The sequence below is a fragment of the Notamacropus eugenii genome, chromosome 3, assembly GCF_028372415.1.
Source record: "Notamacropus eugenii isolate mMacEug1 chromosome 3, mMacEug1.pri_v2, whole genome shotgun sequence".
NCBI lineage: Eukaryota > Metazoa > Chordata > Mammalia > Diprotodontia > Macropodidae > Notamacropus > Notamacropus eugenii.
Window position 1 is genome coordinate 374,617,063 of NC_092874.1, and position 26,921 is coordinate 374,643,983.

Sequence of the window (26,921 nt, forward strand, 5' to 3'; positions counted from 1 at the left end):
ATAAATAATTTTTAAAGGTGATACCTTGAATTTGTAAGGTTGTGCTGTTCTAATGAACTGGGAATGCAAAGTATTTTCAGCAAATCCAACCCGGCTTCCTGAATGACTAATCCGGTGAAGGGAAGGATGAGGAAGATTCTGAACGAAGTTGGTCACTCTCTAATCATCGAAGTTAGTTGGTGGTGGTAGTGGTCATTGTTGTAGTTTGAAAACACAAAACAAGAAAAGGGTTAAGATGAAATTGTTGACAATAAGTTTTTCATTTCTGGATTACCCTAGAAACTGAATTCCACGTAGATGAAGTTCTGGCTCACTTTCTTATCCATGATAAATATTGAATTTCCCCAGAGCTGAATGTACCTAGCAGAACAACACATTATCCACTTCTTAAGAAAGCACAATGTTCTTTGTTTAAAATCTCAGCAAACAATTCCACTCTTATGCCCTCTTACATATTCTATGCTTACTCTCAATGTGGAAATTCACATTAAAATCAATGGAAGTTCCATTGCTGGAACAACTTCAGAAAATGTCATCAAGATTCAAAGTTCTGATAAGGGAAAAATCCTATACGCAAGCAGCTTCAAGGTTAAGCTCGAGTGTTACTGGTATTCTTCCAGGGGTTATACAGCTTTGCCACTGAAATTCAGGTGCAGGGACCCTTTGGCAACATCGTTCAGCTTCCATATGCAAGGACTGGAAGTTGCTTTGTTTGTCATTAATGAGAAAAGCGAAAATAAAATTGTGTAAAAGTAGACAGAATAAAAAATACCTAGCATTCTAAATCATTTACCAGTGGTTTATTTTGTTCATTTTCATGAAGGTTTATGCTTTGTATTTTTCAAAAAATTAGACATAGACATTAGGGATCAAGGAAGAAGAGGATAATATAATATAGCTTGCACAATTCAGTGATTACATACTTGTATTATTCATTGAAATCCACATTCTTTGACTGTATGATAAATTTAACATAAACTATTTCAATGGCCTATAACAGTGTAGCAGGAGTACTCAGTAAAAAGTCTTCTCATCAAATATCTAAAGCTGGAAGCCAGTTAGTCCAACCCCCTCATTTTATGAATGAGAAAACTGAGGCCCAGTGAGACTAAGTGACTCAAGTTCTGATCCTTTCTGTCATACCTGCTAGTGTGGGACATTGGGCAAGTTATTTAATCTCTTATCTTTTAAATGAAGAAAGTCTCACTGAAGTGCTTCCCATCAAAAATCCATTACGTTCTCTTCTCATGCAGCCAATTTGCCAACTGAAGACCCAAATGTAATCCATTAGGAGGATTATCATTATCCCAGTTTATAAGTAACAGACAAGATCCAAGATTTCTGAAGGAAAATATGAGATCTAGCTCTAAATCTGGTATTTCCCATATGACCTTGAGCAAGTCTCTTCTCCTTTCTCCTTGTGTAAAATGAAGAATCTGAATTAGATGATCTCCAGGCTTTTTTCCAACCTTATTATTCCCTAACTCTTATGTTTTGTTATTAGTTTAGTGACAGCAATAAGTGCAAACACGTCTCAGTTCCAGTTCTAACTAGATCCCCAATGTCTAGGGCAGACGTAGGCGAACTTGCCCTGGAAGGCATAGGCACAAATAGGAATATTCCAACCATCACTTTCCTCTGCCAATCTCTATCCCTTAATGAGCTGGAAAGATCCTACAAGGCTAACTCCCCTAAGGCTCACACCATGACCGAGGTTCTCTTTATTCCATAAAACTACTCCTAGTAAACTCAAGGTAATAGCTTTTGTTTTGTTTTCTTTAATTGACTGGGTGGGGAGGTGTGAAAGTGTGAGTCAAATATAAGTGGCAATAATGTATAATATTTCTCCTGGAAATTTAATAATGAAGGAGAGGAGAGAAATAGAACAGTAGCTTGAGAGGAATCAAGAAAAAGCATATTTTACATTCAGAGAGACTTGTGTGTGTTAATAAACATGGGGAAGGAGCCATATGAAAGAGCAAGAGACAGAGACAGACAGAGGCAGACAAGACAGAGAAAGAGGCAGAGAAGCAAAGACAGACAGAAGAGGATTAAGGGGAATGGTTAATGAGGCCAACTTTCAAAAGAGATGACAGAAGATGAGATGAAGGGAATAAAGGAGGGGGGTTAGCCTTGGCAAATGTTCTGAGATCAGATGAATGAAGATTGAGAAGATGATAGATGACAACATAGAGGTGTACAATGGGAGGAAAATGAGGAGAGAGGTCTTATAATAGACAGTTTCAATTTTCTTTTTTAAAGTAAGACATAAAAACATCTGTGGAAAAAGCAAGTAGGAAGGAAGGGTCTCAAGGAGTGAGGAAAAGGTTTGGAAGCACTGTTATGAGGGATGTGAAAGGGAATCAGAGATAAATTTTTAAAATTTCATTCAGCAGTGAAGGTTAAATGTAGTACATCTAGCAAAGGTACTTTAAGTAGTATTCCTTGACAGCTTGGCAATAACCCATATTTGAGCTGGTACAGTAGATAAGAGTGCCAGGCCTGGAGTTAGTAAGACTTGAGTTCAAATCTGGACTTAGACACTTCCAAGCTGTGTGGCCGTAGGCAAATCATTTAACCTTATTTGCCTCAGTTTCCTCATCTGTAAAATGAGCTGGAGAAGAAAACGCCTTCCCACTCCAGTATATTTGCCAAGAAAACTCTAAATGGAGTCATGAAGAATCATATAAGACTGAAACAAGAACAAGAAAAATAGAAAATGGAGCAGTCAGAGAACCAAGGATTTAAGAGAAGAAAACTTTGTGTTATTGAAATTTCTCATTATAGGGGAGAGTATGAGAAGAGGAGGGAAGTCAGAAGCACGCTGATAAACTAGGAAAACCATAAAGGATTATGGGAATGAAAGTCAAACGAAGATGAAGTTTGGTTTCTGGAGTAGTGAGGCAATGGGCTAGGGAGAGCTTGTGATAAGAGAGGGCATTTCAGAGTTGACAGTCTCGGAGGTGGAAGAGTTTTGGATGATCACCACCCCTGTAGATTGCTGAGATAAAGTGGGGATGGAAGATACAGAAGTCAAGAAGGTAGAAGAACTGAAAGGTCAGTCAGAAGAATTTTCAACATGAAGAAGCAGTATGGTATAATGGAAAGTGCACTGATCCTAGAGTGCAAAGGACTCAGTTCATAACCCACTTCTGACACGACCCTTGCAATGTTGAGAAAATCACTTAACTTCCTTGGTCAGACCTCAGTGTCTTCATCTATAAAATGAGTGGATTGGAATCAGTGACTTCCAAGACCATTGATCTTATTTAAGGAGCAGTGTCACCAAAGGAAGTGCTAGAGGCATTACTCAGACTGACCCACTTCATTACCATTACCTTTTGTTTCCTGTAGAGGTTATTGTATAGGGCTCTGAAAGTCTTCCTTGTGTAGCTGCTCCGATATGCCCCACCAATTAGTTTCTCTATCACTAATCCAACATCAATCAATGAGATTCTGTAGTCTGAAGGAAGATTGCTCTACAATGCAAAGGTTAAAAGCACATCAATATATGTTCTCCTCTTCACTGTCTTGATATTTCCTCCTCTGAGCTACTATTGTACTTTAACCAAATGAACTGCAGCAGTCAATCCATTGTATTCAATCATCTTTAGGGTAGATTGTGCATTGATCAAATAACCTGAACATGAACCTGAACATTGAATTACATGTTTACTTGCTTGTTAAGATAGGAAAGGACATATGTGTATATATGTGTGTGTGTGTGTGTGTGTGTGTGTGTGTCTGGATGTATTCATTCCTAGCAGAGTTCCTCTGGATGCTTTCATTATCATGACTAATTTGTGAATAATGAAATCCAAATATCTGCCCCAGATTTCACTCTGCATCAGTGCACACAATTCTTCTTGATTTCTCTAAACTTGTCCTCTTTACTGTTTCTCACAGCACAATAATATTTCATTATATTTACATATGATAATTTGTTTAGCCATTCCATAGTTGCAATTACAAAAAGAGCTGCTACAAATATTGTTGTACATAAAAGACTACAAAGTCATTTTTATGGTCTTCAGAGAATGCAGTGCTTTTCTTGTTTAAAACAATGAATCAGTCTCATTCTGATAACTTTTTTTAGATTCTGCCTCCAATGACTAGTGAAAAAATAATCTAGAAATAATCCATAGGGCTCAATCATATCCATTTATTGTAGCAAATCCTCTGCTCTCTAGCATAACAAATCTTTTTTTTCTTTAACCAGTGGGTACTTGACTCAACCACTAGAGTTAGATGATCAATTCTGATGAAGTTGGGGATTATCCTGTATCATATGGAAGTAGGCAAAACATAATAGGAAGCAAATGACAAAAATTCATGAATATAATCAGTGAGATTTTACAGTCCTGTTTTGGATCTATTTGGGGGTCCCTTGATTCTACCATCAAACAGGACTCACCCTCTATACATAAAATCTGTACTACATAGAGTGGATGATAGTTCCAATTGTACAATGATGCTTGACTCCTTTAACTGAGATGTCAGTAGATTTTAGTCCAGAACAAAAAACAGAAGTAAATAAATACACGTTCTAAAATCTCTGAACTAAAGAGATGTGGAAAAAGTACATCAAAAAAAAGCTAATGCGTGTTGGGGTTTGAGACTTGCCTGCTGTGCCACAGGAACACAAAGTAGGAACACACAGAAGAGCTTGGGGTCTCAAACTAAGAAGTAAATTAATAGCTAAAATAACCAGACCATTAGCAATTGATGGCTCAGGCTCACATATAGTGTAAGGTATGATACCAACAATTTCTGTTACATGGCTAGATACAATTATGCCTCTTTTTCCACAGTCCTACAGTTTGTTGTAATGGTCACTTTTGCCTTTGTATCTCCAGCATTTGGCACGGTGGCTGGGACATAGCAAGTGCTTTAAAAATGCTTGCTAATTAATTTGCAATTTGCCCACCTTTATTTCCTACTGAAGTCCATATTGAAGCTTCATATTGCTGATTATCTCAATATACTATCAAAAATGTATCTTTGACTTTTCTCTTTCTGTTACATAAACATCTTGTCCTTGATTAGAAACTTTAACATGATAACTTTGTAGTCTGAAATAACTGCTTAAAATTCTTGAAAAGCCCTTTGATAAGGTATGTAAACCTGCGATAAACAGGGGTACTTGGCTAAGAGAAAATTCATACCGTTAACAAATTATCCAAGTGATTACTAGAAAAATTAGTTGATCTGTTTTTCCAATAAATCTAATCACTAAACCTAATGCTGAATGATTCCATTTATTTGCTGTGACAGTACTGAATTAAAAAATTTCCACTTTCAAGTTGTCATTTATCTGTAATAAAACAGGAAAAAAATGACCCGGAGATCTGAGTGTGGCCATGGAAATGAACAAACTCTGAGTAAAATCCACCTACTTGGAATAAGCCATGAGGCAGTCTGCTTTTGTGATGCATGATGGCTGAAAGGAACATAAAATGTTTTCATTGATCTTTCTCACTTTCTTTTTACCTTTGTGTCCTAGGAACAAAAGATAATGCTTTTCTGTCCTAACAATCTTAAGCATTACTCACCTACTTTATTCATTTCTCTGGTATGTCATGAAACAAAGACCTAGTATACTTAATGGAAAAATCAGATAACACCATTGCAACAAAATAGAGCCAAAGAATGTATCAATAAACAAATATGTATAATACCAACTCTCCTTTTTCCCAGTGATTCTCCAAACTATAATCCTTTACAAATTCCTTTCACCATGGAGCATAAAAAAATCTAGTAAAGATTTCCGTCAACATATTTGACCTCAGAAAGATAATTTTCACAGAGCAAGAGATGGAGGGAAGGAGTATTAAACAAGGAGATATTTAAAAAGGATAATAATTACACATTTGGAAAGGAACTCCTAACTTGCTATTGTAAAAAAAAAAACAAAAAAAACTAGAAGTTCTGGTACAAAGGAAGGAAATGGGTGCTAAAAATTCATAAAAACAATAATGATTAAGTAAATAATGGGTTCAACTATTAAAAGGGGAATGAACAAAAACAAATTTAGCTCAATTATCTTTGTCTTTTTTCCAAAATCCCTTTAAAAAAAACAACAAAAACACCATACACAAAACAATTTATACAAAGTGTATGTAACTTTGTATTTACTGGTGACTGCCACCGTAGTATGTTAGCAAACATGCTAGATCTGGGATAAGGAGGTCTAGGGTTTAAACCCTCACTCTTGGCCAAGCATTGAACCCCTCTCCACAGCTCAATTTCCTCATCAATTACATGAGTGAATAGGACCAGTAGGACCTTTTCCAGCTCTAAAGCTTGTGAACCCTGCATTATACTAAGAAATTTTCTGCATTTCTCAGATCATGGAGAACATCTGATTACCTGTCTTACATCACGAACAAGATGATGCAAGAGCATGTTGTTTGGTCCTTGTTTCTGTAATGATGAATAAGAATGAAAAATAAGTATGCTTCAAATTAACATGCAATAAGGAAAATTATGTTATCATAATAGAAAATCACACATGATGTTATTAATACTCTCAGTGGCCTTTGCTTAAATTTGATGATTCTATTTTATAGTTTATAGTTTATAAATGTATATTATATGAACATACATATATGGTTTATACTTTATGTTTCCTGAGTACTGACATAATTATATTAAGTAACCATTTTAAAGCAAGAATAATATATTAAAAATTAGAAACTAATCACATGTTAGAAGAGAGGGAACAGTTCTGCTTAATATGTTATTATCCTTTGTTATATTAATTTCTTCACACAGGTTATCTGAATACATAAATTAATCAATAAATAAACATTCATTGATTTCCTATTGGTGAAGGAAATTGTTATGAGCTAGGTTCTGAGAGAAAAGAACACATGATATCAGATGCGCATTGTCCTTAATTTGTGTATAATCTACATACATGCATACACATACATACATAATAGCCTGTATTTATAGAGCACTTTAAGATTGGCAAAGTATTTTACATGTGTTCTCGCATTTGATCCTCACATCAACTCTGTCAGGTAGGTGCGAGTATTATGACTATTTTACTGATGAGGAAACAGTGGCTGAGAGATTATGTGACTTACTCAAGGTTACACAGCTAGAATAGGTACAAGTATTCCTGACACCAAGTCCAGCACTCTATCCACTGTGCCACTTAGCTGCCTAGATTTAAAAAAATAATAATAATTGGGTGCAGTGACTCACATCTATAATCTCTGTTACTAGAAGGCCATGGATCCTATGAGTTCAGAATTCTGAGTTACAGTGAGCTAAGTCATTTTGAATATTCAAACTAAGTCCAGTGCCATTATGGAAAGCCCCTCAAAAGGGAATGCCTCCATGCTGTCTAAGGGGCAGCAAACTAGTCCAGGTCAGAAAGGTAGCTGGAGAAAGATTCCACTCCAATTAGCAATGGAATCAGGCTGCAAGTGAATGCAGCACTTCCAGCTGAGGTGAAATTGGGAGACATCTCTAAAAATAAATAAAATTTTAAAACCTTTAAAATTCAAGAGAGCATATGTTACAGGATGGAGACAGCTCATAAGTAGATCAGAATTCAGAGGATTTCAGATGCCTGAGGTTTGGGTGGTCAGAAAAAACTTCATGGAATGGGGCTTAAAATTGTGCTTTGGAAGAAAGAAATGATTTAGATCAGCTTAAGGGAGTAGCATGGCCATTGCAAGTTAAAAGGATGACATAAGCAAAGTCTGAGAGACAAGACTATGCATATGGTTTGTTTTGAGGCCAGCTGAGCAGACAAGGAGTAGAGAAAACTCCTGATTTACTCAAGGAGTAGTAGAATGTTCATTATAGAAGTGATAGAAGATCTTAACATATTATTAGTAATAAATTCTTTTTAGTCAATTAATGGTTCATTTCAACATAACAAAAGCAAATATTGCAAATATTTTCTTTCCTTTTCTTTTTTAAAAGTTAGTCTTTCTATCTCACACAGGCTAGAAGTACAGTAGCCACTGTTGGGATGATCTCACTACTGACTATCATGAAAGTTTAAAAAAGGAATGAAATTCTAAAATATCTCAAAAGACCTACCAAATTATTGTATAATGATGTCCCCGATCCTTCTAATGGGAACCTGCTCTTTTTCCAAGCTGGATTCAGTTCACCCCCACCTCAGGTAACCTAGTAGCCCCCCAGCTCCCAGGGCCTTACCATATCAATGCCAATCAGCCAATTTAACCTCATTGCAATTCAGTCCTCCAGAGCTCAAGTAATCCACTGGCTTCATCCTCCAAGTAACAGGGATTACAGTTGTGTACCACTGTTCTTGGCCAAATATTTTATTGAAGCTCATATATCAAAGTAAAAACAAGCAAATAAAAAAATCTACCACTGTTCAGTTTTCACCTTAGATATAAAAGTCTATCTCTCACCAAACCATCATAATTTAATTCCTATGTATCTTCTTAAGTATGAACTATGGGTCCCAGAATAAAGTGTCTGGATCCTGAGGCAGATGAAATCAATTGCAGTACTCACTGTATTGTAGAGTTCTTCTAGCCGGGAGACAGTGAGAAAGCGGTGCAGATTCACTCCATATTCTATTAAGAGCTTCACAAAATCCACCCGATCCATCACTAAAGCATGCATCATGGCTTGTTCCAAAGAGCCAGGCTTTAAGGCATGAAGGAAACAAGAAATATCAAGAAAAAGAAATCAAATACCTTTCATCTCCAGATCTCTGAGGTCTTATCCAGCTCTAACCATGATACTAAAGAACTACAAAAAGAAAAAAGTCACATGGATGACACCTTGAAACACAGACATTTTCAAAGGGAAATATTACATATAGTTCAAAACGCAATTGAGTTTTTCAGATCGGCTAAAAAATCTAAATATTGTTTTATCTAAATGGTAATGATGATGGTCATTTATCTTTGCACTGGAGGGAGAACTGCATGGTACAATGGAAAACCACTGGTTCTGAAGTCGGAGAGATGTAGACAGAGAAGGGGCATGTGATTTCTTTGGTACTGTTTTTTGTCCTTTGTTTTCAAAAAGGACCAATGACACCACAGGTAATGTCTTGACTTGTACGTGAAATGGATTTAAATGAGGCAGAGTTTCATAAAGTCATCAGTCTCACTCCTCTTCCAGAATCATCTAAGTCCAGTGTTAAGACAAAAGTCAATACAACTGGCAATGACTCAGGATGTAGTGGATTGTTCGATACCCAGCCAAACTCTAAGGGCCTGCTTCAGTCACTTTCATGGTCACTGGAACAAATTGTTCTCATCTTCCCATTCCACTGGGGAAGTCCCCTTATGCTTGGCATAGACATCCCCTTAACTCACCAACACGGGTTATCTTTGGTAAATGAGGAAACTACTTCTACCAGTATAGGTCAGCACTTCCTTTGCAACTTACTGGCTTACAAGAGCTACCTTGGTGAAAATCCAGCCTCTGATATTTACTACCTTTTTGAACTTGGGAAAATGAGTTGCCCCTGAACCTCAGTATCCTCATTCATAAAAGCAGGGGATTGCACGAACTGGCCTCTGAGGTCTCTTGTAGCTCCAGATCTATGATCTGAATGATGACTTGAGATAAAAAATTTACATAAAAGTCAAGTCTTTACCAAAATGTCACATCACCTCTGGTTTGTTTTGTTATTTTGTTTTTTTTAACTTTCTTTTTATTCTTATAAACTTGACAAATATCGACAAACATGAACATCTCCCCATAAAAAGGAAAATCAGAAAAAGTGGACCATTTATGAAATCTTGAATCTGCACTGGTCTAACTGCAGGGGTAGGGGAGGAGGTGTCAAGTATTTAATATTTAACATGGTAGTTCCAATTTATCTGATTTTTCTACACTTTCTTCTGCTCTCTATTGTTTATTTTTTAAACTTATTCACTGACAATCTTTCCTTTCTTTTCTTCCATTTTAAATTATCATTATAACTACTCTTCTCCCTCCCACTCAAAGAAAATAAAAATCTCCCCTTATAATATGTAATATGATATGTTTTTAAAATTATCAATATATTATTAATGATATAACATTATTATTAATTATAATATATGATTACACAATTAATTATAGATAAATATAATATATTAATAACACATAATATAATGTAATGTAATATAATATAATATAATATAACACACAAAACAAATCCCAACATTGGCTGTGTCAGAAAAAGGATGCCTCATTTTACCTCGATAATCCATCACGTCTCTGCCTAGCACATTTATCAGCAGACATCTGAGTTGTGATTGATTAGTCATTTCATTGATTATGGCAGAGACTTTCACAATGGTTTTCCTTTACAATGTTGTATACATCATCTGACTAGTTCTCCTGGTTCTGTTCCCTTCACTCTGCCTCAGTTTCTTTGAATCTGTCCCTTTCATCATTTATTATGGCTCAGTCATATTTCAGTAGATTCATACACCAAAATCTATTCAACCAGTCCCCAACTGATGGCACCCATTTTGTTTCCAGTTATTTGCTACAACAAAAATACTGTGATAAAGATATGTTATTACATGTGGGTTGTTATTCTCTTTCTTTAATCTTTTTGGGATCACCCCTATTTTCTAATTAGCATTTCCTTCATTCTCAAGTGTATACTGCAGCTATCTTCTAGTCTGAAGATAAAAGATAGAAGTCAAAGAAGTTATTAGCAATAAGAAATATTTTCAGAAACCTGGAGTCAAAGAAACTTCAACAGTCTCACAGTGGCATTTTAATAATAGAACTCAAATTTAAATATGACACACTGGCATATAGGTTGGAGGCTTAGAGCAGGAAATCACTTGGGCACAAATTTCAGACAGGCGTGGGTAAGATAGGAGTCAGTCAACCAGCATTTATCAAGTGCCTTCTCTACGCCAGGCACTGTGTTAAGTTCTGGGGATATTTTTTAAAAAAGAGAGGAGGGGAAAGTTTTATGCACAGCTACCTTGCTCCCACCAAGGCTAGAAGCATAAATTCTATACATGAACTTAAAGTAAATGAATACTTAATGGTGGTGGCAATTGTGCCCTGACTTTTGTCCCTCGTAGCATCCAGGTGTCATCAAAACTATTTTGATATACTAAAATAACAAGAACGTATTCTGGTCCATGTTACGTGAAAACTGGTTCCTTCAATTAAATGAAAGAAAATGGGGGGAAAAAAGAAAGTGAAAAGAAAATAAACACAAAGGAAATCAGTAGATAATTTGAAAGAATGTCAGGAAATGGGAGTAAAACTGAGGAAATTAACACCCACATAGTTTAGATGAATAAAGCCAACATAATGTAATGGAGAGAGCTCTGTATTTGGAATTAGGAGCCTGGGTTTGAATAATGGGTCCCCTATTTATTTTCTATATAATCTTAGAAGAGCCACAACCTCACTGTTTTCACTTGTAAAATGAAGGGGTTGAACTATTAAGCTACAATTAGGTTCCAAATGTTGGGAATAATGAACCTCCCAAGTGGACATATTATTCAAATTCATACTGAATATTTCCACTGGTCTGGAACCAGTTACCATATTTTGCATAATTATGACTTCAGATAGTGTAAATTCAAATAAATGCAACCACTTCAAAGATTTTACTCTTCACACTAATCAGGACCTAGTTATATTTCTGAGGTTTCTTCTGGAACTAAATCCTATGAACCAATGAAACTTATTAACATATGTATTCCCCTTCTGTTGGGGCAGAGTACAACTCCCCTTCACACAGTATAATGTTATGTGGTTCTTATCCCAGTCCTTCTATAAAGCCTTCACAGAACATCCATCCAACATTTCAGAAGCCTTTCTCAGTTTGTAAGTAGCATGTAAATATAGCCCCTAAGCTGCTGAATTCTACTCATACCATTTATAACTTACTCCCCTTCTTAGACCACCTATGTCCTTCATTGCTTTTATACCACTTCTTGCAAATAAGACACTGGCATTCTTTTTTAGCCTACTTAACTCACTATTGATCTTGCCATTGTGTTTTGGGCTACTTATAATTTTAATCCAAGATTTTGATGTGCAGAGGACCTTGTCAGACCTTTCATAGAATTTCTCTATTTCTTCATCTTCTGGAACAAATGCTGGCACATAATCTGTAATGATCATGACTGTGGAATATTGGCTTAGATTTATTGTGAGCAATGCGAAACAAGGTGGCCAATGTTCCCTTTGAAACAAGCTCTTTCCTTAATTTTCCATTCTTTAATTTGTCTGCCTAAGGAAAGCATGTCATCCGCCTTTCTACTGAGCTGCATCATTCTGATAAATTATAGTTTCATTTAAAGTAAAAAATTATCTGTCTGGATGTGGTTCACTTCTCCAGTAAGGTATCAACTCACTTGTCATTGGTGAAGAATACACAATAAGAATACTATGCAGTTAAATTAATATTTTCAAATAGTCCAAAACCTGTGTGATCCTTAGTTACCTCTGTCCCCCTTTGCCAACACTCAATCATTCTCACGCAGAAGCTAAAGGTAGCCATGTACAACAGAGGGACACTTTGCATTTTAAGTACCTCACAGGTTGGTGTGGCCAATTTTTTTTTAATTTAAAAATATCAAGCATTTAATAATTAGCTTCTTCCTATTTAATGAGGCTGGTATCCAGAGAGCAGATACAATCTATCACCGTGCCCAAAACTGAAAGCCTTTCCTGCTTGAAAGAACTTGACAGAGGCAACTTAAAAAAACAGGCTCATTTGCATAGCTCAATGGAGTACTGCCATAGGACTCTTGTGGAAGGGGAAAATCTATACAATCACCTAACTGACCCTCAGTAAATATCTATTAAGTAAATAATCTATAGGTATCTATTATACTATATGCAATTAAGAACTCTGATCAATGTAATAATCAATCATGATTTCAGAGATGATGAAGAATGATGAAGAATGCTACCCATATACAGACAGAGAGGGGATGCAGAAGAAGACACATGTTTTTTGATAGAGCCAATATGGTGAATTTTGTGGCTTAACTATGCTCATTTCTTAGAAGAGTTTTTGCTATTCTTTTCTTTTTTCAGTGGGGAGAAAGGGTGGGAGAAAAAAATGCTTGATAATTAAAAAATATATATACATATATTTTTAAAAAGAGCTTATAAATATACAAAGCAGGCTTGTTGGGCACTATGGGGAATACAAAGAACAAAATTATTCAGTTTTTGTATTAAAGGCACTTTATAATGGAGAGATAAGGTAAATCCAGGAAACTTCTGTTTTTTACATAATATGTTCTTAAACACCAGTCATAAAGTAGATCATATTTTCCCATGAAAACAATGACTTGGGGGTGGGGAGGGAGGAAAGAGGCTATGTTCTTGACCAAGACACAAGGCATCAGAACCCAAGTGTGAAGCTCACAGGGCACTGCATATGTCAGAGCACATCCTAGCTACTCAAAAAAATACATATGAATGCCATCACATTGACATTAGTCTTTCCATCAGGGGAAAGAGAGGTAAGAAAATATGGTACCCCTATTGGAAGGAAAATAATGTCATATCACTTTTTTTTTGAAACTTTAAGGAATGCCAGAAGATCCTGTATGCATAACTCGGGAACTCAGTAGCCCAGCAATAATAGATATGACTAATAAAAATTTACAAAAGATATAACCACTATGAATTTCTATCACCATTTAAAAATGCAAAAATCACACTCTAAATCCTAAGAATGTCAAAGTTGGAATGGACCTTGGAGCACCTCTAGTCAAATTCCCTCATTTTGAAGTGCATGTATATGCTAAATAACTTAACTTTCCTCCAGGTTGTATGTTGGTAAACGAGTATTTCTTAAGCATCTGCTAAGTGCCAGACACTGGGCTGAGCCATGGGGATACAGAGCCAAAGGTAAAACTCAAAAGCTTATATTCAAATAAGTTAACATATGTAAATGCTTTGCAAACCTTAAAGCATTTTAGAAATGTTAGCTATTATTACTATTATTAATGGGGGTGACAACATACACTTATGTAACATGTTCTAAACCTGGGCAGACTTCAAGAGGAGTCTATGAATTTGAATGGGAAAAAATTTGATTTAAAAAATTTTTTTAAATCAAATTTTAAAATATTATCTTCATTCAATATGAATTTAGAAGGGCTTGGGGAAAATTATACATATATAGATATCTATATATGTATATCTATATAGATAAATGTGAATGGTTATCTCTCTTTAAAAAGCTGTCCAGCTGCACATATATAATCTATATCAAATTTCTTGCCTTCTCAGTGAGGGGGTTTTGGGTCTCAAGATTTTAAAAACAAATGTTGAAAGTTGTTTTTATATGTAATTGGGGGAAAATGCTAAATAATTTTTTAAAAAAATAAAAATTTGTCCAAGAAAATCTAAATTTCTCCCTTCTTCTCTAGAATAATTTCCATGAAATAAGCAGAGTCACTCAAAATCATCAAGGGTAGCCTTAAAGTAGAAAAGAAATCAGGAAAAGCCAACCTGGAGTAGAAGTAGAATCTGTGCATTCACTTTTCCTTTGCCTTAATGATTAGGGAGGTGGGGGGACAAAGATTGTTCATAGGTGATCATATACACGTCAACTCTTAAAGTTTCTTGTTAGTTTTCTTTTTTTCTGGTTGGTTTTCAAAACCGTTGTTGGATGGGGCAAGAGGAAGGAGGACAAGTGCTTACTGAGTTCCAGGGACAATGCTAAGTGCTTCACACATATTATCTAATTTGATGACTTCCTATCCCATTTATTTTGTCTTCCCCATAGCTCCCAGAAACACTCTTCCCATGGAAACAAAGAAAGGGAAGAGAATGTAAAGATGTGAAGAATAAATGTTAATTAAGCATAACTGAATGAAACTTTTAATGTAGACAAGTTTCCAAACATGATATCAATACAAAACGTAAAGGATGAAGGCCAATTGAATGGCACAGGAGTGCCATATTACCTGAAGAAAATATGTTTTTTAAATAACCACTTTCCCTTTAGATGATTTCTATGGTCAATAGTATTATTCTTTTACTAGACCTATAATTTCATAGGTGTAAGGAACTGTTAATTAGTAACTTCTTCAACGAATCAAAATGAAATTTTCTCTGCAATTTATAGTTAAAGAAAGTTGCCTGGGAAACTTGCCCAGGATCATCCAGCCAGTAAGTGCCAGAAGTAAGATTTGAACCAAGAACTTGCTGGCTCTGAGGTCAATTCTCTACTCACTAAGCTGCCCTGATCCTCAGAATCACCCATACCATCTATCATCCAATACTTACCATTATGGACACTAAAGATTCTCTACCTGCTCCCCTAACACCCCTACAGAATGACTTAGGTACTGACGAACTCTTCTCTCTAACAATCAGATAAAAAAGACCATAAATTTAAAGCTGGAAGGTCATCTTGTAAAAGACCTAAATTTTAAAGATGGGGAAGGGAGGCCTGGAGTAGTTAAAGAACTTGCCAGGGCCACCACAAGGAGTAAGTAAGTGTTTGAGTCAAAATTTGAACCCAACTCCACTGACTCCAAATTCACATTCATACACATGGATCAAGGAAAGCCAAAATGTTTTCTAAAATTGCATCGCTGAGGATACTCAAACTCCAGTAGTGAAACTGGTCCCTGAAGCAGTGTTAGAACAGACTTTACTGGGTCTCTATGTGTCTCAAACCCCAGAATGTATCTATGACAAAGCAAGTGACCCTCACAGTGAGACAAAGTACAGCCACAGCCTTCTGGAACTGACATCATCTAAGTGCAGCCCAATGGTCCTCTCTCCACACCCTGTGCTCTCTCCCACCTCCACCTGACCACAAAGTCAGAATAGGGAGAGCTTCTTAAGAGCTCATTCCCACCACCCAGGCGGGGAAGAGGACAAGGAAGAAGGCAGTGGATCTGGATACTTTCGCAACAGAGATAACAGGGGCTCTCCTATTAGGGTCTAAATTGACACACAAAAGAAATACTTTCACAACACCTTCCAATGTTGTCCATAAACAAGAATCTGCTTCTTAGCAATATCCATCCTGTTCCAGGCCATTGCTAGGTTCAACTGGTCTGAGGCTGACAAATTTGTACCTGGGAAGAAAGAAAGAAAATGTGTTTAACTCAAAAAACTCCCTATTTTGCCCAAGTGGAAAGAAAAAGAAAAGAAGTTATCCATCCCTGGAAAATCTCTGGAAAACAGGTTTAAAACCTGTTCAGACCCCCTTACCTTTAAGCAGAGCTGTCAGGATTGCTAAATCAAGGTCCTGCTGCTCTTCTGAATCAGGATCAAATATGGTGATCTAGAGCAAGTTTAAAAAAAAACCCAGCATAACATACATTTGGGAGAAAAATGAAAGGCAAATTTCTTTCAGGTCACCAATAAAGCATCACTCATTCCCTCAGTAAAGTCAAAGACAAAGCTAGGATTAAAAGTTTTCTACCCCTGAAAATATCTTCAGAAAATCATGGCCATTTAGTAAAAAAAAACTGAAGATTTAAATGTATCATGGGGAAAAAATTTAATTAGAGATTTCTTAAGCAAAGTTCAGAAATAAATGAATGTGTTTTTAATTGGACAACAGATTAGATCATTCTATTCACATGAACTAAAAAAAAGTAAAGTTATTTCAAATATCCACTCCTCTTAAAATACCTAAGATAGGTACTAAGTAGTGAGCAGACAGAAAATCTTTGTGGCATGAGACACATCTGTTTCCTGGAACACCATTAATGTCTCCTGGAAGCAGCAGTATGGATGGTATAGTAAAAGTAGCCCTGAGCTCTAAAGTCAATGGAGAGCTGGCTTTGAATCCTAGCTCCAATATAATTTCATGATCTGAAGCTAGTAACCTAAGCCTCTGAGCTTCAGTTTCAACATCTCTAAAATGGTAATAATATTTTTCACTACTTAACTACCTCACAGGGTTTTTGCCTTATAAACTTATGCTACAGGAATATGAGCTATTATCATTACTGAAACTGATGCAAAAGATAAAGATAAAGAGCCAATAAAATAACTAAGACTTCTCATAGGGAGGCATACATTTTTGGACATGATCAAAATTGGGAATGTATTTTACTGGATTATGCACATTTGCTAAAAAGGGTTTTCTTTTTTATTGTTTAAGGGGAAGAAATGGAAAGTAGAGATAATAAATGCTTGTAAAAATAAATAAAACTTTTTAAAAGGTTTCACATTATGAAAGGATACATCTAATACTGCATATTTTCCAGATGAAACATATACTGACTACAGCAGCATAGCAAAAGCCCTGAATTGATGGTCAGGAGATCTGATTTCAGAGCCAGTTCTCCAATTAACTACCTGTCACAAACTAACTGCCCCTAACGCAATCACTTAGCAGTGTTCTACTTCACATTCATTAAATTGACAAAGTTGACTAAAAAAGAAAATGACAAATGCTAGAGGGACTGTGGGAAAGTAGATACATTAAGGCACTGCTGGTCAAGCTGTGAAGTGGTCCAGCCATTCTGGAAAGCAATTTGGAACTATGCCCCAAAAGCTATTAAATCGTGCATACCTTTTGATACAACAGTATCATTGCCAGATCTATGTATCAGAAAGAGATCAAAAAAAGAGGGAAAAAACCTACACATGTATCGAAATATTTATATGGGTTTTTTTTTCCAATAGCAAAAAGTTGGAAACTGAAGCATTGCCCATCAAATGAGAAATGACTGAAACTATGGCGTATAAATATAATAAGAAAGTTAGAAAGACTTGCATGAATGGATGCTGAGTGAAATGAGCAGAATATCGCAGACAGTCAACTTTGAAATAGACTTTAGAACTCTAACTAACATAACAACCAACCTCACTCTCAGAGAACTGATAAAGAAACATGCTATTCATATGTACAGGAGTGATGGACTCAGGGTGCAAACTGAGACATACTCTTTTTTGGAAATGACCAGCGGGAGAATGTATTTTGCTGGACGATACTCATCTGTACAAGGATTTTTGCTTTTCTTGCTTTCTCAGTGGGGGTGTAGGAGAAAGAAAAAGGTGAATTTTCAGAGGAAAAAAATATATAATTTAAACATAGTAACTTAAATCTTTTGATCCTGTTCCTCATCTGTGAAATGAATATTGACTTAGATTAACTCTAAGAATTTTCTAATTATAATTATACCAATTCCATGTATGTGACAAACTTCGGATATGCATGAACATCGTCAACTCTCAAGTATTCAGGATCTCATTACCCAATCTATGTATTAAATATATCTAATATTTCAGATTTTCCAGCTAGAAAATATGAAGATTACATAGGCATGGGGGAAAACCTTGTAATAGAGATCATTTCAGTCCTAGAAAACTTTCTAATAACTTTTTCTACTTCTAAGGATCTCAAGTAAATGCTTCAGGAGAGATGTATTAAAATTGTTGGAAAAAAATGAGATGTGAATAATTAAGGGATTTCAAGTTCTACCTATGTCAGCCCCTCATTAGCTCAAGCTCCTCATTAGAGGGCAGGGACTGTTTGGTTTTTTTGGTGTTTGGTTTTTAGTTTTTGGTTTTTTGCTTTTCTTTGTATCTCCAACATTTAGCACAGTGCCTGGCACCCAGCTGGTGCTTAATAAGTGGTTACTGACTATTAGACTGTGTTATTGCACCTATCTGAAATCTTCCCCACTACTACACCACAGATGAAGCAACAGCTTGTAGTCTTTAGGATAAAAATACTTCAGGATACTCTCTTGAAGTTGATCTCCTCTTGACTCTCATAACAGATCTTGGTATTAAAATGCATGCCTGCATCCCTCTCTTCTTTGCATAGGTGGGGGACTAAGGATGTGGAACTTTGCAAACACTTTCAGACTCAGTAAATATGTTGATTGGATTTGCTTAACTTTTTCCTCTCTCTTTTTATTATTAATTGCAAAAGATGTGCTCTTGGGGGAAAGATATAGCTGTAAATGAAGGTTATATGAACACAAAAGATACCAGTAAAAATTTAAATCAATTTTTAAATGAATAAAATGCATGACTGATGTAACCAAGCTGTCACTTACTAGCCTCCTAAAGTATCTTTTATTTCCTTATGTGAGTACAACTTCTGTCCCAATAACAGAAAATAAGCACTGTGAGGGTAAGAATTGTTTTCCTTTCTTTTGCTTTCTTAGCCGTGCATGCACATAATGGATGTTTAGTTGATGTCAAATTGAACGGAATGGCTGAATTCCTATTTGCCTAAATGATTTATAATCAGCTGGATTTGAAACCAGCAGTATAAGGGGGACAGGAAAGGAACTGAAAGTCAAACTGTATAGAATAAGTAACGATAATTTTGAAAACTGAAAACTGAATGTTGGAGGGGGATTAAAAAAAATACACATTTATTAAAGCCAAGGGTTTCAGGCTTGAAAAAAAAAGAAAACAGGTTCCTTAATCATACTCACAGGCTCCCTATGCTCCATACACTCCATCAGAATTTTTAAAAGGTGATTGGACTGTTTAAGACTAAAATTGAAAGTGTTTTGAATCATATGAATGATCTCTTCCTTCACCAAAGGGCGGAGTTCCCTAGGAGAAAGACAAATGGATATAATTTGACACAGTACAAAAAAGGAAATAATCAGAAACAGAAGAAATAAAACTAAGAATGACACTGTTACACCTATTCTGAGATTTTTAAGTATGCCGGGGACAAAATGAAGGTTGAGGTAAGTGTGATACAAGTTCAAAGTGGGCAAGGGGTAGCCAGACCTTGAGAAAAAGTGTCATTAAAAAATTCTCTAGGAGCACTGAGCAAGGGTAATGAGCGGTAAAAAGAAGTGGATATTTTGCATTTCTGATCTCGAGCTCAGGCTTTGTTTATCTGGAGCTTGTTTTAATGGAACAGCAGACTTTCTACACTTTTAGCACTGGCAGAATATCTCACTGGGCAAATCAAAGCTACCTATTTATTTGATGAGAGAAATGTGAAATGGGAGAGGTTACATATTCCATTTAGCCACTATGGATAAATACAGTCTATAATTCTCAACACCTGAGTTTAGAAAAGAGGGGAAAACCATTTTCTTCTCTTTTGTTATTTCCATGCAGTCCCAAATCCTAAATCCTACCTTTTTAAGTCTTCAAGGGCCATTCTGGCACCAACTAAAACACAGAAAAGCCTCAGAATGAAAGTTTTCAGTGTCAGTACTCCCATCTTGCTTATCTGGGACATACTCTACCACTTAATTTTTGTAACCTTGACTAAGTCACTTCTCTGGACCCAAGTTTCTTCATCTGCAAAATGAAAGGCTTAGCCTAGCTGACCTCTAAGATCTCCTCCAGCTCTATCATTCCATGCTTTATTTTATCCTAATGTAAAAATATATGTCTGCCCTGCCCAATTCATTTAGAGTGCTTAATAACCATGGCAGATGAGCAGACATCAAACTCACCCTTCATCAGCTGTGTGTTTGTAAGTGAAGGCCAAGAGATCAGCCGCTCTCCCTGTGCCCTCGAAGACCACCAAGGGAACTGGGGAGCTTTCTCTGACCAACTCCCACACCATGAGGATCACATTAGGACCTCCTTCCACCACCAGACCCACCACTGGTACACCTTGGCCCATTCCTGTTTCAGAACACAGAAAACCAAACTGTTACCCAAGGTAGAGCTCTCAACCAAAAGACAGAATTTGTTTCCTAAAAGACAGGACTGTTATCCAGCCCATCTGTTTTCCACCCATTCATCATGTTTTGCATACAAGGTATTTCAAGATCAAGAAAGATGACTTTGAAGTTAAAACAATATATACTAGAATTCTCAGAGTGAAATGTATCTTCTGAAAAGAAAAAGAAAAAGAAAAAGAGAAAAGGAAATTGACAAATATATCCAAAATCTATTTTGTATAGCATATTGATTTCTGTGGGGTCCATGAATTTAAAAGTCTGATTATTGTTTTCCAGGATTACAGTTCACTTCTATTTACTCTTTTTTTAAAAGTAAAGAATTTATTATTTCCTAACATTACAAAATCTCAAAAAAAAAATTGTATTATTTCTGCATTTTTAGTAACCAAGACATGGAAAACCTGATTGTTAGTGAATGATGGGTTTGAAAATTTTTCTTCCTCTATGTTTTCAGTCTTGATTAAAAGTTTGTAGAGGCACAATGGTACAGTAGATAGAGTACTAGACTGAGAGTCAGAAATATTTGAGTTCAAATCCCAATCTGATACTCACTGTGTGACTATAGGCAAACCACTTAAATTCTCTGTTCCTTGGGCAGCTCTCTAGGATTAACCTATCAAGTCATAAACAGCTTCAATGAAACTACAGAAAACACTGAGTACTTAAAAATTTAAATACTTTCCTCCCTAATATCAGTAGTTTTTTTTTGAACCAAGAAGCCAAAAAGTAATGACTTTTTTATATGCCTTCAACCTTTGTATCCAGAAATTCTAATAAGTTAAATGATTATGATTTATTGTTATATAACAGGCCCTTTGTGAACTTAATTCTATTGTAAAATTAATACATGTTAACTTGATATTTGTTCACTTTTATGCCCAGCACTTATATCAAAAATGACAAACTAAATCTTTTTAAAAATCCTACAGTTGAGTCTTTTCATTGCCCTCCTCCCAATCATTCTCCTCCTTCAGAATGAGTGAGATTTCCCCAGTTTGGTATCAGGGACTGTTTCATTTTCATCTTTGTAGCCTCGGCACCTGGAACAGTAAACACTTCAAAAACGCTTGTTGAATTAATGAATGAATAAATGAATATCACAGCATTATTCAGATGTTGAAGTGAATTGAGTTTTTCAAATTATTCAGGCTTATTTTATATGCTGACATAATGGATGATTTACATATTCTGAACAATTAAATCTAGACAGAAACTGCCAAAACACCATTATGTATAATCTGAAGTTTTAACTCCTTCATGACCTACTAAGAACTCCCTAAGACCACAGCCCTAGGAATACTATGGCCAACAGAGTAAAATTATTCGTATGTTCTATTAGCTATTTCCATACTGCTACATCACCAAGAGAACATTTTCTAAATTTTCAAAATTCTATCACTATAGTGCTTTTTATTTCAAAATAGGAACCAAATACTTTTACTATAACTACTATCATATTAATAAAGATATGGAACTATTTGTTACTGTAACTATGATGTTTAACATCATACTCCCCAAAAAGGGACAAATCATCTCATGAACATGTTGTTATTGAAGCCTGAGAGCACTGTTATTTGCATTTTTGTGTGGCAGAAAAAAATTCAGTCCCTCTAAAAAGAAATACTTTTATTTTTTATTTCTTCAGTGTCCTGTCGATACTGTGGACATCAGTTTGTGTTCATTATTGGCATTTCTTGTTTGGAGGATTGATTACCAAGGGTCCTGGTAAAGTGAACTCATGAGTCACTGGAGTGATCAGACATATAGTATGAGACTATCAAAATAAGTCTCCTACTATACTGGTAAAGACACAAGAGAGAAACCATTCCTCTTTGGGGAGACTCAGATTGTGGGAAAGCTGGTTTTTTGTTTTGTTTTGTTCTTAACTATAATCCATGCCTTCAAACTTTGAGCACATTCTTTTGGAAAATAAACTAATGTGCATGTGTTTTTGCATAACGGGTTAATATATTTTTGCTTAAGGGAAGAGCTTTCCCATCCATTAACAGGACAATGTGACCTGCTTAAGTCCCATGGAAGCCTGAGTCACATGAGTCTAAGTCACATGGAACAGGAAGGGGTGGAGCAGGGTGGGACAGGAAGAGGCGGAGGTGGAATGTTTTGGTTCTGTCTTCCATGTGGAGAGTCTGTTGTATTTCGGGACTCAGAATGGTGCCAGAATATTCATGACTGCTGTAGGCACTGTGAATATGGCATTGGCGCTACAGCTAGCTAAGCTGTACTGGCCATGTTCCAAACAACTGAACCTAGTGACTTCTCTAGCAGTTTGATTATATTTTTTAGGAATTTTATTAATTGTATTAGGTCTCAATAAAAAATGGTATATTCATTATCTTTCTTCAAATCCCAGCCATGATCAAGAATTCATATCCGTGTGACTGAAAAGCAATGAAGGGAGCAACACAAAGAAATAAGGTTTCATCCTATCATTAATGGGTGAGTGAATGGTTACTGTACCATTGCCATTCTGTCCACTTCAGACCAAAAAAAACCATTATGATAGCATGTTTGCACAGTGTGCTTTGTCCTTTAGGTAAGAAGACCAACTCTGTGTTCTGAGTAATGCTTATGCCATGCTTTTTTTTAAAAAAATATGTCTTTGGAACCACTAATTTTTAAAGTATAATAGGATCAACTCTACCATCAATGAAAGGTATAGCACCTTTAAGATGACTCTGAATCTAGGTCTTCTTGTTCTATATCCAACTATCCTACTCTGCCTTCAATTTTGTTTTTAATAGGAATCAAAAACTAAAATTAATTGATTTACAAAATAAAATCTTGGAAGTTTAAAAGTCCTTGAAAGAAACATTTTTATCTGTGGCTGTACAGGACATACAAATCCAAGGAAATTAGAGAATTATGTCAATGAGCTTGGAAGAATTGTTGAAAGCCCACTGGAGAGTTCAGCCAAACAATCAATCAATAAGTAAGTAATTTATTAAGGATCTATTATGTGTCAGGTATTATATTAGGCTTAAAGGGTTTCAATTGGAGAATAAAAGTCCCTGCCCTGAAAGAGGTTGGATAGGGGACATGGAGTAGGTCACAACATGTACACATATTTCATTGTTTTTATTCAATTGTGTTCAACAGTTTGTGACCCCTTTTGGTGTTTTCCTGCAAAGATATTGGAGTGATTTGCCATTTCCTTCCCCAGCTCATTTTACAGATGAGGAAACTGGGACAAACAGGGTTAAATGACTTGCCCAGGGTCACCCACCTGGTAAGTGTCCAAGGCCAAATTTGAACTCAGAATGATGAATCTTTTTGACTCTAGGCCTGGCACTCTAACCACTGGGCCACCTAGCTGAATACAGGGTGATTTGGGGAAATAGGCACCAAAAGCTATAGGGAATCTGGCATATTCCAAAAGAGAAGCCTCTGTTAAAATGTCTAAGTAGATTAAATTTATCTTAAGAACCACAGTTTTGTACCATTTTTCTCCTGGTGACTTCCTCTCTTCCTTTCATCCCGACCACCCTGGTCACTCCGAGAACGTTCATCTCCCTTCTGTAATCAAAGCCTGTCCCTCAGCTCCTTCATTGATCCTTTGGTATTGATGAGCTTTACTCATTACTTTTCTAAGGCCCTAGGAAGTGGGAGCTGGTTTGTTTTACTTTTTGTAGAGATGTGTGATTTCATTGGTGAAGTCAACTACTGGTATGAAAATGCTCTCAATCAATGCTGAACGGCAACTGTTTCACAACTTAGAGAATTAGAGGGTTGAGCAGGCCCCTGAAATGTGCCTACATACTTGCCCAGGGTGATACAACCTTTGTGTGTCAAAGGCCGGATCTGAATCTAGGTCTTCTTGTTCTATATCCACTATAATATACTGTCTTAAATTCTGTTTTTAATAGGAATCAAAAACTAAAATTAAAGAGATTTCAAGCATATGCCAATAGTCCACAAGAATATAAGGTCCTCTTTCCAGGATTACATCTTGGTAACTCTTATTATCAGTAACTAGTATTTCTCTAGTACGACCTCTTTTATATCCATAATAACATAATTATCAATAACAACCAGTATTTACATAGGGCACTAAGGTTTGCAAAGAACTTTACAAATATTATCTTCTTTTAATCCTCTCAACCCTTGGAGGTAGGTATTGTTATTATCCCCATTTTATAGATGAGTAGATTGAAACAGACAGAGGATAATTGACTTGCTCAGAGTCACACATCTAATATCTGAAGTCCTATTTGAAGTATGTCTTCTTGACTCCAGGTCCAGGAGTCTATCCATTGTGCCACTTAGCTGCATGTTTCATGGGCTATGAAGGAAAAAAGGACCAAGCTCCTCCTCTAAATTTAACAGCTTCACTCCCATTTCTGCCACTTTCATTGAGACATATTTCATTGCTAGATTACTACAACAGTCTCTTAACTGATCTCTTAGACCTCAGTCTTTTTTTCAATTACCTTGCATCCATGACTACTCTTCCTAAAACACTATTTTGATACTTCTGTTCCCCTACTCAAAAATCTTCAATGACTCCCAAATTCCTTCACTACTTGGCTATCAAGAACTTCCATATTCTATCACCATCTCTCTCTCTCTAAACTTTTATAGACTCACTACATAATTTAACATTTAGCTAGGTCCCAAGTTATATATGTAAATTATGATAACTGTTCCCAATCCAATGGAAATACTCAGGGCAAATTTGAATGTGACCACTTCCAGGGGAATTCATTATTCCCACTAATACATTCTATCTCATTCCATTCATTGTGATTGAATGCATGCTAGTTTTGCTCCCTTTTCTTCCTATTTACTACAGATAGGCAGTGGTGCAGTAGAAAGAGTACTTGGCCCGGAAGTAAAAAAGACTTGAATCTAGATTCTACCTCAGACATATAATAACTATAAAAACAGGAGCAAATTGTTTAATTTCTCTTAGCCTCAGTTTCCTCATGTGAAAAGCGAGGGAGTTAGACTTGATGCCTCTAAGTTTTTTTTCCAGATCTCTATCTATGATCCAATTAGCTCCATAGCACCTTCTTTGTTCACACTATAACATGAATTATTCAATAAATATTTCAATAAATACTTGTTGACCAGCAACCATGTAGTACTTACGAGAGTGTATTTTTTGCAAGGACAGGTATTTTTCTAGGTTCCTTCTCAGCTTCATTTCATTTCCATATTTCCCCACAGTGCCATCATCTGACAGAATGAAATGGGAGTGCATGCTGTTGAGAGTAGTCAGCTTGCTAAGAGGATTGCCCAGAGTCTGATACAGGCAGACCACCTGAGTGATCAAAAGAAGCGAAAAGAAATCCAGAATGAGAACAAAGGTCCAAAATCCAAAGCTGTAAAGTAAATGAGTCCCAGCGAATTCCAATACCAAATGAACTCAAAACTAAGGTCTTACATGTACACAAAGCAAGAGGACACACAACTCTTTAAGACCATCAACTGAAGATACCAATCCACACTGGTAGAAGTTCCTTGGAGATGGGAAGAATCCCTTTAACCCTTTAACTGTACAAGGTCCAGTTAAAAAAATGAAAAACATATATAAAATATGGGAACCTGATTACTTTTACCTAAAGCTTCTCCATTTTACTAGAATAATGAAAACAGTAATGATAGTGATAATAATAGGAGCATCATGGCATAGTAGATGGACTGCTGAGGTTGGACTCACTCAAGAAGACATAAAATCCTGTGCCTTGTGGTCAAGGATTGGTTTTAACGAATAAATGAATAAGCAATTATTAAGCGCACACCATGTGCAAAGCACTGTGGTGCGCACAGAAAAATTAGACCGTATCCACACTCCAGGAATTCACATTCTCATAGAACCATAAAGTCAAGCATTAGAGGCAGATTCATATCTTCTAGAATCCAAGCTTAGCAGTTCTTAACTGTGCTTAGCTTGACACCTGACATATAGTAAATGCATAATAAGTGCTTTCTGCCTGTTGACTTGACCCTGGGCAAGTCCTTTGACCTCTAGGTGCCTCAGGCTATTCTACAGAACTTATCTACTAAAATCATAGACCTCATAGATTCAGAGTTGCCTACATTAAAGAAACCATAACTCCTAGTGATTCTCAGTAATGTAAATAACTCTGCTATTTAAATTCCAGCGTACCCAATCAATCAATATCCCAAATCAAGAGGATGATCCTATACAAATGAAATAGCGAATCACCCTACAGAAATACACCAGTATCATCTTCTTCAATAATTCTATATAAAGATACATGATTTTTTCATATGGGGAAATTCTTTTCATCAGTACCTATCACTCCAGTCCTTTTTTACACTGGAAACAGCCTCGACTAGACC

At 36.1% G+C, this 26,921-nt stretch overlaps 1 protein-coding gene across 4 annotated transcripts in view; it reads right to left on the reverse strand.

Annotated features, from left to right (window-relative positions):
* Positions 1–26,921, reverse strand: part of TRPM6 (transient receptor potential cation channel subfamily M member 6) — a 230,288-nt gene that overhangs the window by 102,942 nt on the left and 100,425 nt on the right. For 3 of the 4 annotated variants that reach the window (XM_072597466.1, XM_072597465.1, XM_072597464.1), the window contains exons 7-15: positions 25,704–25,875; positions 20,361–20,535; positions 19,371–19,494; positions 16,174–16,246; positions 15,937–16,037; positions 8,509–8,643; positions 6,370–6,423; positions 3,339–3,479; positions 25–159 (exon numbers count right to left, since the gene is read on the reverse strand). In XM_072597466.1, the coding sequence (XP_072453567.1) occupies positions 25–159; positions 3,339–3,479; positions 6,370–6,423; positions 8,509–8,643; positions 15,937–16,037; positions 16,174–16,246; positions 19,371–19,494; positions 20,361–20,535; positions 25,704–25,875 (1,110 nt within the window). Of the gene's footprint in view, positions 1–24; positions 160–3,338; positions 3,480–6,369; positions 6,424–8,508; positions 8,644–15,936; positions 16,038–16,173; positions 16,247–19,370; positions 19,495–20,356; positions 20,536–25,703; positions 25,876–26,921 lie in introns of those variants that run through there. The other variant, XM_072597467.1, reaches the window with a different exon arrangement.